Genomic DNA, 14777 nt, shown 5'->3' on the forward strand with positions numbered 1-14777 from the left:
TCCTTGTCTGACATTCGTTGCCCTTCCTTGTGCTCCTCGCTGTGAAGGCCGGTTAAAGGTCGGGGCGGTTGCCATTTGTTTGCACCTCTAGAAAAGTGAGGTAAGTAGCTCAGTGATTGGAGGGGTTGAACCCGGGTTGGGTGGTCTGAGCCCCTGGATCTGAAATCATGGTGGTGGTCCCTGCACTTCAGCAGTGGTGAATACAGATCGCCCTCAAACACAACATGTCCATAACACATTAAAACCTTCATCACTGAACCGACCAATACCAGTCCTCCTCCGTCACAGCATTGTGTTTAGTACAAAGTTCCAGTTACGCGTTTCGTCCTCATTGAATATAGTTCGGAGTCTCAGTGTCAGGACAGCGGGCAGCAGCAGCCATCGCGGTGCTTAGTGAGGAGGGAGATGCGGGAGAAGGTCTTGCAGCAGCCTGGACAGCGATATCGCTTCACCTCGGAGTGCGTCTGCAGGTGGGCGCGCAGGTTGGAGCGGTCCGCAAAGCCACGCCCACAGTGATAGCAGGAAAAAGGCTTCTCACCTACAGGAGAGAGAGAATACAGCAAGTAAAACTTCTGCACTGAAGAGCAACACCAAAGGGCTAGAGAGATAGACTATACAAGAAAACCCCAACCAATCCAGGCTCAGCTGCATGAACATGTGCTAACAGGGGACACGCTGACTGGAGGAGAGAGCAGAGGGATGACTTCATTAGTCTTTCACTGTCAAATCACAGGCTGGGGACAAGCGGTATTGTTTATTGATTATTGTCACTGGCCTGGCTGTGCTGTCTGGCAGGATGGTATAAATCTCAGAATAGGATTGGCTGAAACACAGATCATAAAATTCCCTCCCAGATACTGCATGAGATTTACATTTCTATTCAGACGTTTAGAAGGACTTCAACTTTAAACTATAGAGAAGCATCCAAATCTAATATATATATACATATATACTGTATGTGTGTGGATTATATATATATATACACAGTCAGGTCCATAAATATTGGGACATGGACACGATTCTAATCTTTTTGGCTCTATACACCACCACAATGGATTTGAAATGAAACAAACAAGATGTGCTTTAACTGCAGACTTTCAGCTTTAATTTGAGGGTATTTACATCCAAATCAGGTGAATGGTGTAGGAATTACAACAGTTTGTATATGTGCCTCCTACTTTGTAAGGGACCAAAAGCAATGGGACAATTGGCTGCTCAGCTGTTCCATGGCCAGGTGTGTGTTATTCCCTCATTATCCCATTTACAAGGAGCAGATAAAAGGTCCAGAGTTCATTTCAAGTGTGCTATTTGCATTTGGAATCTGTTGCTGTCAACCCTCAATATGAGATCCAAAGAGCTGTCACTATCAGTGAAGCCATCATTAGGCTGAAAAAACAAAACAAACCCATCAGAGAGATAGCAAAAACATTAGGTGTGGCCAAATCAACTGTTTGGAACATCCTTAAAAAGAAAGAACGCACCGGTGAGCTCAGCAACACCAAAAGACCCGGAAGACCACGGAAAACAACTGTGGTGGATGACTGAAGAATTCTTTCCCTGGTGAAGAAAACACCCTTCACAACAGTTGGCCAGATCAAGATCACTCTCCAGGAGGTAGGTGTATGTGTGTCAGATCAAGAACACTCTCCAGGAGGTAGGTGTATGTGTGTCAGATCAGGAACACTCTCCAGGAGGTAGGTGTATGTGTGTCAGATCAGGAACACTCTCCAGGAGGTAGGTGTATGTGTGTCAGATGAAGAACACTCTCCAGGAGGTAGGTGTATGTGTGTCAGATCAGGAACACTCTCCAGGAGGTAGGTGTATGTGTGTCAGATCAGGAACACTCTCCAGGAGGGAGGTGTATGGTTGTCAAAGTCAACAATCAAGAGAAGACTTCACCAGAGTGAATACAGAGGGTTCTCCACAAGATGTAAACCATTGGTGAGCCTCAAAAACAGGAAGGCCAGATTAGAGTTTGCCAAACATCATCTAAAAAAGCCTTCACAGTTCTGGAACATCCTATGGACAGATGAGACCAAGATCAACTTGTAGCAGAGTGATGGGAAGAGAAGAGTATGGAGAAGGAAAGGAACTGCTCATGATCCAAAGCATACCACCTCATCAGTGAAGCATGGTGGTGGAAGTGTCATGGCGTGGGCATGTATGGCTGCCAATGGAACCGGTTCTCTTGTATTTATTGATGATGTGACTGCTGACAGAAGCAGCAGGATGAATTCTGAAGTGTTTCAGGGAATATTATCGGCTCATATTCAGCCAAATGCTTCAGAACTCATTGGACGGCGCTTCACAGTGCAGATGGACAATGACCCGAAGCATACTGCGAAAGCAACCAAAGAGTTTTTTAAGGGAAAGAAGTGGAATGTTATGCAATGGCCAAGTCAATCACCTGACCTGAATCGGATTGAGCATGCATTTCACTTGCTGAAGACAAAACTGAAGGGAAAATGCCCCAAGAACAAGCAGGAACTGAAGACAGTTGCAGTAAAGGCCTGGCAGAGCATCACCAGGGATGAAACCCAGCGTCTGGTGATGTCTATGCGTTCCACACTTCAGGCTGTATTTGACTGCAAAGGATTTGCAACCAAGTATTAAAAAGTGAAAGTTTGATTTATGATTGTTAATCTGTCCCATTACTTTTGGTCCCTTAAAAAGTGGGAGGCACATATACAAACTGTTGTAATTCCTACACCGGTCACCTGATTTGGATGTAAATTCCCTCAAATTAAAGCTGAAATTCTGCAGGTAAAGCACATCTTGTTTGTTTCATTTCACATCCATTGTGGTGGTGTATAGAAGGGGGGGGGGAGGGGGTGTATATAGAGGGGGGGTGTATAGAGCCAAAAAGATTAGAATTGTGTCCATGTCCCAATATTTATGGACCTGACTGTATATACTGTATGGGTGTGGATAATATATAATAAATATACTGTATGGGTGTGGATTATATATATATATATACTGTATGTGTGTGGATTATATATATATATATATACTGTATGTGTGTGGATAATATATATACTGTATGTGTGTGGATAATATATATATATATACTGTATGTGTGTGGATAATATATATACTGTATGTGTGTGGATAATATATATACTGTATGTGTGTGGATAATATATATATATATACTGTATGTGTGGATTGTTTTATCTGCCCGAAGATCTGAGATTCCGTTCAGTTGCCGTAAATTTTCCTCACCTCTGCCGGACAGCCCAGCCAGGTCCTTCTTATCACCGATCAGCGCAGATAAAGGCTCATTGATTAGTAATGTCTGCTTCTATAAATCCCCCCAATTCCGAGTCTCAGGGATTCTGTGTGAAATTTGGACATTTTTACAATATTTGAGACTTTTGTGGCGGATGGCGCTGTGGGCGTGTCTTAGGAAGTCACATGTTTGGTTGTCCTGAAAAATGTTTTTTATTATTGAGAGAAATCCTTCTCTATGAATTGAATGACAGCAATGGGGGAGATTTACTAAAATCGGAGCACAGAATTTGGTGCAGCTCTGCATGGCAGCCAATCAGCTTCCAGGATTTAGCCCCCGTTCACATTGATTGTGAATTTGAAATCATGTGACTTTATGTGAACTCGCACAATTTCAAAGCCGCATTTCAGTGTGACTTCGGGGCGATTTGAATGATATCTGTGCGGATTCATTCTCAGATGTCCATTGAAGTCGCCCCAGAAGTGGTGCAGAAATGGAAATCGGCGTGGCACTGATTGGGACGCTCCTATTGTCGGCAGTTGGCTGCGATCTGTAATTTTACCTTTCAAATCGCACCGATGTGAACGGGGTTTTATTGTCAAAGCTTCATTAATGAAGTCAGACGCTGATTGGCTGCCATGCAGAGCTGCACCAGATTCCGCACTCTCCAGTTTTAGTATCATCTGATCTGATATATGATGTCATGACCGGGGACATCCCTGTGCTCCGCCCTCTCTGGGTTATACTGACAGCACTGTGCAGCGTCATAGAACCTGATTGGCTTACAGCAATGACCCCGCCCAGCTGTACATTGGAGAGGCAGACTGAGATACGATATAAAAAATACTTCAGGTTCTCCCCTCCCCCATCCAATATGGAGTTATTATAGTATAATTTAATGTCACTTTGTTTTTAGTGTTGGATGGAGTGGAGAGGGATGCGACCCCCTGTCAGGTTTTTATTGCTGTCCGATTCTCCCTCTCTATTTATTCTGAGAGAGAAAGAAAATCCCAAATTGTGGGTTCTCCCCAGAACAGGAATAAAGGGGAAATCTTCCAATGGGGACACTAGCTGCAGATTTCCCTCACTTCCTGTTGTGTCTTTGGGACAGGAAGTGAGGGAAAATCTCCCCAATGGAACACAGAGGGCATAAAACCTGATGGAAGTTATAACCCCCTCCCCCCTTACTCTGTCCACAATGAAAAAAAAACAAAAAAACATTTTGCCTTTAGCTCTACGGGAAAGCAAACCTGTCAGGTGTAATTGTCAGTCACACGCCAAGCCGTGCATCCGGCAGCATAAAGAGGAATCCCACCTCTGATAATGAAACTGCAGAATAAGAACACTCCCCATCTCCTCCCACAAAGCAGGGAGAGCCAATCACCAGCCAGAGAACTGTCACATGGAGGGCGGGGTGGGGGACACATCTGGCCCTATACAAATGATGGATGTACATGACGGTGGGCGTGCTGTAGAGACACAGAGGGCTGTGATTGGTCATCTCACCTGTATGAGTTCTGATATGTCCCTGCAGGAGCCACGGTCTGGAGAAAGCTTTGCCGCAAATCCGACAAGCGCAGGGCAAGGTGTGGGTGCGGATGTGCATCTTCAGAGCCCCCAGACTGCTGTAGGCCTTGGCACAGTGCGGGCAGCTGAAGTACCGGCAGTGCCGCAGTTTATGGTTGGAGAGTCTTCCGGTCTTCTGAAAGTCCACACCGGCCTCCAAATCTGAGGCTTGGCCCAGCTCTGCCTCAGAAGGCAGAAACTCAGCTTTATTCACTAATCCTGAAAGCCCCGCCTCTGCTGTTCTGCTCCTCGGGGGCGTGTACAGGTTGTTTAGGCTGTCTTTTAGAGGTAGTCCATTGGTTAGAACTGAGAAAGTATTACCCATCCTGAGCTCCAGAGGGCGTAGGAGAGATTCATCATATAGTTCCTCCTGGGCTGTATCTGCTACCGGTAACGCCCACTTTTCTGTGACGTCCTCTGTGATGGTGGAAGGCTCCTCCCTCTGATATATGGAGAGGACCACACCTGTATGGGACACACAACATTCCGTAAATGATAGTTTACACTGAGCCTGAATCTCCGCCCCCTTCAATCTTCAATCATTCAATGAGATCCGACCCCCAATTACTACAATCTCATATAAGATATAACAAGAACTGCATCCTGAAGGCCTTATGTCCCCTCCCCCCTCCTTATCTGCCACATTTCCCATACCCGCTCTCACTTCCATTCAGATTGCCTAGGACCCGGTCCCTAGGTGATCCGAGCGGAACTCCACAGGACACATCACAGCTCCCAGAACACTCCATTCACAAAGTCTACACAGCTCATGCATGCGTGGTGGGGAGCCGGCTGTGAATCGGGGACACGAAGACCAGAGAAGGACCGCCCAGGTGAGCGCTGGATCCCCGGACAGGTAAGCATAGCCCCCAACTGTCCCGGATTTGGAGGGACTGTCTTGGATTTGAAGGGACTGTCCTGGATTTGGAGGGACGTCCCTCTGTCCCTCTCTCCTCCTCATTGGTCCCTCATGTTGCTCTGATATATATACTGTAAATAGTTGTATATAAAATTAACTTTTTATCTCCCAGTGATAAATCTTTCATCACATTTCTAATTGGCTGCATTTGTAAATTCCAGAAAGGTTTCTGGGTTTACCTAATCATTTTTTTTGTACAATTCACCTTTAAGGAGGCGTGGCAGAGGGTGTGTCCTATTCCTACATACTTTTGCTAACAGATATTACATAGTTAGTGAGGCTGAAAAAACACCCCAATCCTTTCTATGAGGAGTGTGTGCTGGTAATGAGATCCCCCATTCCTATTTCAGAAAGTAGGTAGGTGTGGGTAAGTGTGGGTAGGTATGGCGGGTAGGTGTGGGTAAGTGTGGGTAGGTGTGGGTAGGTGTGGGTAGGTGTGAGTAAGTGTGGATAGGTGTGGGTAAGTGTGGGTAAGTGTGGGTAGGTGTCAGGGATTCACTACTATGCGCAGGCGCACTGGCGCCGCAAACCGGCGAACGCCTATGCGCATGCGCGTACGCAGAGGCGCCTTGAATAGTTAGAGGCTACCATGTAATAGTTCGAGGCTACCATGGAACAGTTCGAGGCTACCATGAAACAGCGTGAGGCTACCATGGAATAGTTTGAGGCTACCGTGGAACAGTTTGAGGCTACCGTGGAACAGTTTGAGGCTACCGTGGAACAGTTTGAGGCTACCCTCTCATATTTGGCGCCAAACGCCCTATTTAAGGGGAGTGGTCACACTGATTCCTTGCTGTGTGATCTTCAGCTCTCCTGTACCTGAATTACCTGCTGTTCCTGATCATCTGACCCGGCTTGCCTTCGACCTTGATTACCTGCTGCCTGCCCTGACCTCGGCTTGTCTTGACTACTCTTCTGCCTCACCGTGACCTGCTTATCCGCTACCGGCTATTGGACCTGGACCTGCTCCTGGCCTGGCTGGGGAATCCAGAGGACCACGACCTGGTGTTAGCACACAGCCAAATCCATCCCCACCATCAGGGGCCCTGGTGAATACCGGCTAGCACTTAGACTCCGCGTCTCTGGTGAACCTGTGTCCTGCTAAGATATCCTGTCAGCATCCCTGTCCTGGGATCGTACATAGTTCCAGGCTCTTCATCCGGTGAGACATTCCTCTACACGTCAGGCTCTGCCACGACATCCCTGACAGTAGATATAGGTAAGTGTGGGTAGGTGTGGGTAAGTGTAGGTAAGTGTGGGTAAGTGTAGGTAGGTGTGGGTAGGTGTGGGTAGGTGTGGGTAGGTGTGGGTAGGTGTGGGTAGGTGTGGGTAGGTGTGGGTAAGTGAAGGTAAGTGTCCCACACCTCCAGAATTTGTAGTCGCTGATTTATCATTTTTTCTTTTATAGTTAGAAGATTCTCTGTAAGAATTTTATCGTCATTTCATACATTCATCCCTATAAATAGGAAACTTTCATTATAAAATCCCCGCTGATCCTGCCATAGGGGTTCATTATTTCCTGTTATGGGGTGACAACTGTTCACCAATAATGCTCCTGTGTTGTCACCCCTCATCGTCCTCCATTGGTGGAGACTCGGCCAACAGTTTCCGCTTTTATTTTAGGGGATCTGCAAAGTCTCAAAATATGAAAGTCCCAATTCTCTGCAATGGAGGAAACCGCACCCCGACTTTCCAATGGCTCAACTCTCCCCCATCTACCTACCTCTACCCCCTCCCTCTACCTACCTCTACCCCCCCCATCTACCCCCTCCCTCTACCTACCTCTACCCCCTCCCTCTACCTACCTCTACCCCCCCCATCTACCCCCTCCCTCTGCCTACCTCTACCCCTCCCTCTACCCCCATCAACCCACCTCCCTCTACCTACCTCTACCCCCATCTACCCCCTCCCTCTACCTACCTCTACCCCCAATTTACCCCCTCCCTCTACCTACCTTTACCCTCCCTCTACCTACCTCCCTCTACCCCCCACCTACCCACCTCCCTCTCTCTACCCACCCACCTCTCTCTACCCACCTCCCTCTACCTACCTCTACCCCCCATCTACCCACCTCCCTCTACCCCCTTCCCTCTACCTACCTCTACCCCCCTTCCTCTACCTACCTCTACCCCATCTACCCACCTCCCTCTAGCTACCTCTACCCCCCATTTACCCACCTACCTCTACCCTCCTCCCTCTACCTACCTCTACCCCCTCCCTCTACCTACCTCTACCCCCCATCTACCCACCTCCATCTACCCCCTCCCTCTACCTACCTATACCCCCCATCTACCCACCTCCCTCTACCTACCTCTACCCCCATCTACCCACCTCCCTCTACCCCCCTCCCTCTACCTACCTCTACCCCCATCTACCCACCTCCCTCTACCTACCTCTACCCCCATCTACCCACCTCCCTCTAGCTACCTCTACCCCCCATTTACCCACCTACCTCTACCCTCCTCCCTCTACCTACCTCTACCCCTCTCTCTACCCCCCATCTACCCACCTCCATCTACCCCCTCCCTCTACCTACCTCTACCCCCCATCTACCCACCTCCCTCTACCTACCTCTACCCCCATCTACCCACCTCCCTCTACCTAACTCTAACCCCCATCTACCCACCTCCCTCTACCCCCCTCCCTCTACCTACCTCTACCCCCCTTCTACCCACCTCTCTCTACCCACCTCCCTCTACCCCCCTCTCTCTACCTACCTCTACCCCCATTCTACCCACCTCTCTCTACACACCTCTCTCTACCTTGCCTCCCTCTACCCACCCCCCTCTACCTACCTCTACCCCCCCCATCTACCCCCCCCTCTACCTACCTCTACCCCCTCCCTCTACCTACCTCTACCCCCCCATCTACCCCCTCCCTCTGCCTACCTCTACCCCTCCCTCTACCCCCATCAACCCACCTCCCTCTACCTACCTCTACCCCCCATCTACCCCCTCCCTCTACCTACCTCTACCCCCAATTTACCCCCTCCCTCTACCTACCTTTACCCTCCCTCTACCTACCTCCCTCTACCCCCCACCTACCCACCTCCCTCTCTCTACCCACCCACCTCTCTCTACCCACCTCCCTCTACCTACCTCTACCCCCCATCTACCCACCTCCCTCTACCCCCTTCCCTCTACCTACCTCTACCCCCCTTCCTCTACCTACCTCTACCCCATCTACCCACCTCCCTCTAGCTACCTCTACCCCCCATTTACCCACCTACCTCTACCCTCCTCCCTCTACCTACCTCTACCCCCTCCCTCTACCTACCTCTACCCCCCATCTACCCACCTCCATCTACCCCCTCCCTCTACCTACCTATACCCCCCATCTACCCACCTCCCTCTACCTACCTCTACCCCCATCTACCCACCTCCCTCTACCCCCCTCCCTCTACCTACCTCTACCCCCATCTACCCACCTCCCTCTACCTACCTCTACCCCCATCTACCCACCTCCCTCTAGCTACCTCTACCCCCCATTTACCCACCTACCTCTACCCTCCTCCCTCTACCTACCTCTACCCCTCCCTCTACCCCCCATCTACCCACCTCCATCTACCCCCTCCCTCTACCTACCTCTACCCCCCATCTACCCACCTCCCTCTACCCCCATCTACCCACCTCCCTCTACCTAACTCTAACCCCCATCTACCCACCTCCCTCTACCCCCCTCCCTCTACCTACCTCTACCCCCCTTCTACCCACCTCTCTCTACCCACCTCCCTCTACCCCCCTCTCTCTACCTACCTCTACCCCCATTCTACCCACCTCTCTCTACACACCTCTCTCTACCTTGCCTCCCTCTACCCACCCCCCTCTACCTACCTCTACCCGCCTCCCTCTATCCACCTCCCTCTACCTTCCTCCCTCTACCCACCTCCTTCTACCCACCTCTCTCTACCTACCTCTCTCTACCTCCCTCTTTCTGCCTCCCTCTACCCCCCTCTGGCCGCCTCCCTCTACCCCCCTCTCTCTATCTACCTCCCTCTACCTACCTCCCTCTACCCACCCACCTCCCTCTAACCCCCCCCCCCCTCTCCCCCCCTCTCTCCAACCACCTCCACTCACCTCTATCTACCTCCCTCCACCCTCCTCCCTCTACCCCCCTCTACCCACCTCTCTGTACCCACCTCCCTCCACCACCCTCCTCTCTCTCCACCCTCCTCCCTCTACCTACCTAGCAGAGAAAGGAACTATGGCATATGATGGGGGACACTGACCTCCAACACTCCTGAAGACACTGATGCAGGCTGTAACTGGGAGACACGGGCAGCCAGAGAGGAAGGTGCACCACCTCTTCAATTGCAGAGATTTGACCATTTATTTGTTAGCCTTGGTTAAGGGGTACAGGTGTGCGTTTGTGTATGTGTGCACGTGTGTGTGTACAGGTGTGCGTGTGTACAGGTGTGTGTATGTTTGTGTATGTGTGTGTACAGGTGTGTGTATGCGTGTGTACATGTGTGCGTCATGTGTGGAACTGCCCTACTCACAGGGGGAAATGCAGGGAATGAAGTTCCCGCCTCATTTGTAAATCACACTGCACTGAACCCCACCACACTGCGGCATCATGTGGATCGGCACACATTAAAAAATATGAATTTGCGGATTATGGAGGTTGTAAAGGCTGAAGGTGCATTCTATGCATGAAGGTAAAACCCCCCTAATACTTACCTGAGCCCCATTGTGATCCAGTGATGTGCATGGCAGCCTCGGCTCTCTGGGGTCTCTTCCTCCACAGTGCAGGGAGTGTGCAGGGAGTGTGTAGGAAGAGTTCTGGGAATGTGCAGGGAGCGTGCTGGGAATGTACTGGTAATGTTCAGGAAGTGTGCTGGGAATGTGCAGGGAGTGTTCTGGGAATGTACTGGTAATGTTTAGGGAGTGTGCTGGGAATGTGCAGGGAGCGTGCTGGGAATGTGCAGGGAGTGTTCTGGGAATGTACTGGTAATGTTTAGGGAGTGTGCTGGGAATGTGCTGGCAGTGTGTAGGGAGAGTTCTGGGAATGTGCAGGGAGTGTGCTGGGAATAGGGAGTGTGCTGGCAGTGTGTAGTGAGAGTCCTGGGAGTGTACAGGGAGTGTTCTGGGAATGTGCAGGGAGTGTGCTGGGAGTGTGCAGGGAGTGTGCTGGGAATGTGCTGGGAGTGTGCTGGGAGTGTGCAGGGAGTGTGCTGGGAATGTGCTGGGAGTGTGCAGGGAGTGTGCTGGGAGTGTGCAGGGAGTGTGCTGGGAAGGAGGCTGGGGATCGTCCCACACACACCTGAGGCTGGAGATGGTCCCCACCACACCTGAGATCGAAGCTTCCCCTCCACACCTGAGGCTTGAGATCACCCCCCCCCTCCCCACACCTGAGACTGGAGATTGCCCCACACACACCTGAGACTGGAAATCACCCCACACACCTGAGACTGGAGATTGCCTCCCACACACCTAAGACTGTAGATGGCCCCCACACACACACCTGAGACCGGAGATTGCCCCCTCCACACCTGAGGCTCAAGATCACCCCCCTCCACACACCTGAGATTGGAGATTGCCTCCCCCACCACTGAGACTGGAGACCGCCCCAGCACACCTGAGGCTGGAGATCGCCCCCCCCAACACACCTGGGGCTGGAGATCGCCCCCACACACCTGAGACTGGAGATCGCCCCCCCCCAACACACCTGGGGCTGGAGATCGACCCCCCCCCACACACCTCCTGGAAATCGCCTGAGCACTCCTGAGGCTGGAGATCGCCCCCCCACACCTGAGGCTTGAGATCACCCCAAACACCTGAGGCTGGAGATCAACCCCCCACCACACCTGAGACTGGAGATCCCCCCCCCCCCACACACACACCTGAGGCTGGATAGCTCCCCCCCCCACACACACACCTGAGGCTGGAGATCGCCCCAGTACACCTGATGCTGGAGATCACCCCCCCCCGCACACCTGAGGCTGGAGATGGCTCCCCCACACACCTAAGGCTTGAGATCAACCCCCCCCCCACACACCTGAGGCTGGAGAACGCCCCCCGCACACCTGAGGCTGAAGATTACCCCTGCACACACCTGAGGCTGGAGATCACCCCCCCACACACACCTGAGGCTGGAGATTGCCCCCCCCCACACACACTTGAGGCTCGAGATCGCCCCGCTACACACCTGAGGCTGGAGATTGCCCCGCCCACACCTGAGGCTTGAGATCACCCCAAACACCTGGGGCTGGAGATCGCCCCCCACACACCTGGGGCTGGAGATCGCCCCCCACACTTAAGGCTTGAGATCACCCCCCCACACACACACCTGAGGCTGGAGATCGCCCCCCACACACCTGGGGCTGGAGATCGCCCCCACACTTAAGGCTTGGGATCACCCCCCCCCACACACACACACACCTGAAGCTGGAGATCGCCCCCCGCACACACCTGAGGCTGGAGATCGTCCCCCACACAAACCTGAGGCTGGAGATTGCCTCCCGCCCCAAAACACACCGGAGGTTGGAGATCGTCCCCTGCACACACCTGAGGCTGGAGATTGTCCCCCGCACACACCTGAGGCTGGAGATCGTCCCCCGCACACACCTGAGGCTGGAGATTGCCCCCCGCCCCACACACACTTGAGGCTGGAGATCGCCCCGCTACACACTTGAGGCTGGAGATTGCCCCGCCCACACCTGAGGCTTGAGATCACCCCAAACACCTGGGGCTGGAGATCGCCCCCCACACACCTGGGGCTGGAGATCGCCCCCCACACTTAAGGCTTGAGATCACCCCCCCCCCACACACACACACACCTGAGGTTGGAGATCGTCCCCCCCCCCACACACACACACACACACCTGAGGCTGGAGATCTCCCCCCGCACACACCTGAGGCTGGAGATCTCCCCCCGCACACACCTGAGGCTGGAGATCGTCCCCCGCACACACCTGAGGCTGGAGATTGCCCCCCGCCCCAAAACACACCTGAGGCTGGAGATCGTCCCCCGCACACACCTGAGGCTGGAGATCGTCCCCCGCACACACCTGAGGCTGGAGATCGTCCCCCGCACACACCTGAGGCTGGAGATTGCCCCCCGCCCCACACACACTTGAGGCTGGAGATCGCCCCGCCCACACCTGAGGCTTGAGATCACCCCAAACACCTGGGGCTGGAGATCGCCCCCCACACTTAAGGCTTGAGATCACCCCCCCCCACACACACACACACACACCTGAGGCTGGAGATCGCCCCCCGCACACACCTAAGGCTGGAGATCGTCCTACGCACACACCTGAGGCTGCAGATTGCCCCCCCCGCCCCAAAACACACCTGAGGCTGGATATCGTCCCCCGCACACACCTGAGACTGGAGATCGTCCCCCGCACACACCTGAGGCTAGAGATTGCCCCCCGCCCCAAAACACACCTGAGGCTGGAGATCGCCCCCCGCACACACCTGAGGCTGGAGATAGCCCCCCCCGCACACACCTGAGGCTGGAGATCGCCCCCCGCACACACCTGAGGCTGGAGATCGTCCCCCGCACACACCTGAGGCTAGAGATCGCCCCTCCCGCACACACCTAAGGCTGGAGATCGCCCCCCCCCGCACACACCTGAGGCTGGAGATCGCCCCCCGCACACCAGAGGCTGGAGATCGTCCCCCGCACACACCTGAGACTGGAGATCGTCTCCCGCACACACCTGAGGCTAGAGATTGCCCCCGCCCCAAAACACACCTGAGGCTGGAGATCGCCCCCCGCACACACCTGAGGCTGGAGATTGTCCCCCGCACACACTTGAGGCTGGAGATCGCGCCCCGCACACCTGAGGCTGGAGATCGTCCCCCGCACACCTGAGGCTGGAGATCACCCCCCGCACACCTGAGGCTGGAGATCACCCCTGCACACACCTGAGGCTGGAGATCGCCCGCACACCTGAGGCTGGAGATCATCCCTCCCCCCCTGCACACACCTGAGGCTGGAGATCACCCCCCGCACACCTGAGGCTGGAGATCACCCCCCCGCACACCTGAGGCTGGAGATCACCCCTGCACACACCTGAGGCTGGAGATCGCCCGCACACCTGAGGCTGGAGATCGCCCGCACACCTGAGGCTGGAGATCGCCCGCACACCTGAGGCTGGAGATCATCCTTCCCCCACCCTGCACACACCTGAGGCTGCAGATTGCCCCGCACACCTGAGGCTGGAGATTGCCACGCACACCTGAGGCTGGAGATTGCCCCGCACACCTGAGGCTGGAGATCACCCCCCATACATCTGAGGCTGGAGATCAACCCCCCTGCACACACCTGAGGCAGGAAATCGCCCCCACCACCCCCCCCCCCCCGCACACACCTGAGGCTAGAGATTGATCAATGAATACAAGCAATGAATGAAGTGATAGAAGTGTTTGCAGAATGTGCACTCACCTGGCTGCGTCTCCAGGAGCTGCCCATAGTTGGGGATCCTGTGGCTGCATGGCTTTTTCACCAGAAATGACCGAGGCATCCTCTGCCACTTCCTCCCTGTGTGACCCCAGCATGGGACACTCAGCATCTGGGGGGACATGCTCCTACTACATTACCATGGGGCCTCCCAGCAGCCAATCAGAGACTGGGACAAGTGCAGTGGGCGAGGGCAGAGGAGAACTCCCACCGAATGTTCCCAGCTGGAGCAGGTGCATGCACGGAATATCTTGGCAGAGGGCAGAGGGGGGGGGGGGGGCAGGGAGGAGGGGGGGTCCAGCTTGCATGAGGTGCGATCTGACAAAATGTCAATGTCGTGTTTATATACGAAATTCCAATGATCCCGGCATCTGTGCGGCTTGGAGTAAAAGAAACGTGATAGAAGGATACTATAGAAGGGCTCATTCACTGCAGAGCGCTGCGTTATTGTGCGCTGCGTTATTGTGTGCTGCGTTATTGTCTGCTGTGTTATTGTGCGCTGCGTTATTGTGCGCTGCTTTATTGTGCGCTGCGTTATTATACGCTGCGTTATTGTGCGCTGCGTTATTGTGTGCTGCGTTATTGTGCGCTGCGTTATTGTGCGCTGCGTTATTGTGCACTGCGTTATTGTGCGCTGTGTTATTGTGCGCT

The 14777-nt window shown here is 53.3% G+C and overlaps 2 protein-coding genes across 2 annotated transcripts in view; both read right to left on the minus strand.

Annotated features, from left to right (window-relative positions):
• Positions 1 to 6905, minus strand: part of DYNC1LI2 (dynein cytoplasmic 1 light intermediate chain 2) — a 332150-nt gene extending 325245 nt beyond the window's left edge. Inside the window, exon 1 of the mRNA XM_082270204.1 lies at positions 6899 to 6905. The gene's annotated coding sequence lies outside the window, so the exon portion shown is untranslated. The remainder of the gene's footprint in view (positions 1 to 6898) is intronic.
• Positions 213 to 14228, minus strand: LOC309565301 (uncharacterized protein). The gene is made up of 3 exons (XM_082270205.1): positions 14112 to 14228; positions 4739 to 5263; positions 213 to 538 (listed from the first exon to the last, which is right to left on the minus strand). Exons 1-3 carry the CDS (start codon positions 14188 to 14190, stop codon positions 357 to 359), a joined length of 786 nt encoding a protein of 261 aa, XP_082126331.1. The 5' UTR covers positions 14191 to 14228; the 3' UTR covers positions 213 to 356.
• Positions 14229 to 14777: the final 549 nt, after the last annotated feature.

This window comes from Pelophylax lessonae (genome assembly GCF_965119305.1).
Source record: "Pelophylax lessonae genome assembly, chromosome: 10".
NCBI classification, from domain to species: Eukaryota; Metazoa; Chordata; class Amphibia; order Anura; family Ranidae; genus Pelophylax; species Pelophylax lessonae.

Excerpts from the sequence above, each read along its gene's own strand:
- LOC309565301 (XM_082270205.1), bottom strand. The coding sequence starts at position 14,190 with ATGCCTCGGTCATTTCTGGTGAAAAAGCCATGCAGCCACAGGATCCCC. Across the intron at positions 5,264-14,111 it reads GCTCCTGGAGACGCAGCCAG|GTGTGGTCCTCTCCATATAT; the intron begins GTGAGTGCACAT and ends TGTCCCATACAG. Across the intron at positions 539-4,738 it reads ACATATCAGAACTCATACAG|GTGAGAAGCCTTTTTCCTGC; the intron begins GTGAGATGACCA and ends TCTCTCCTGTAG.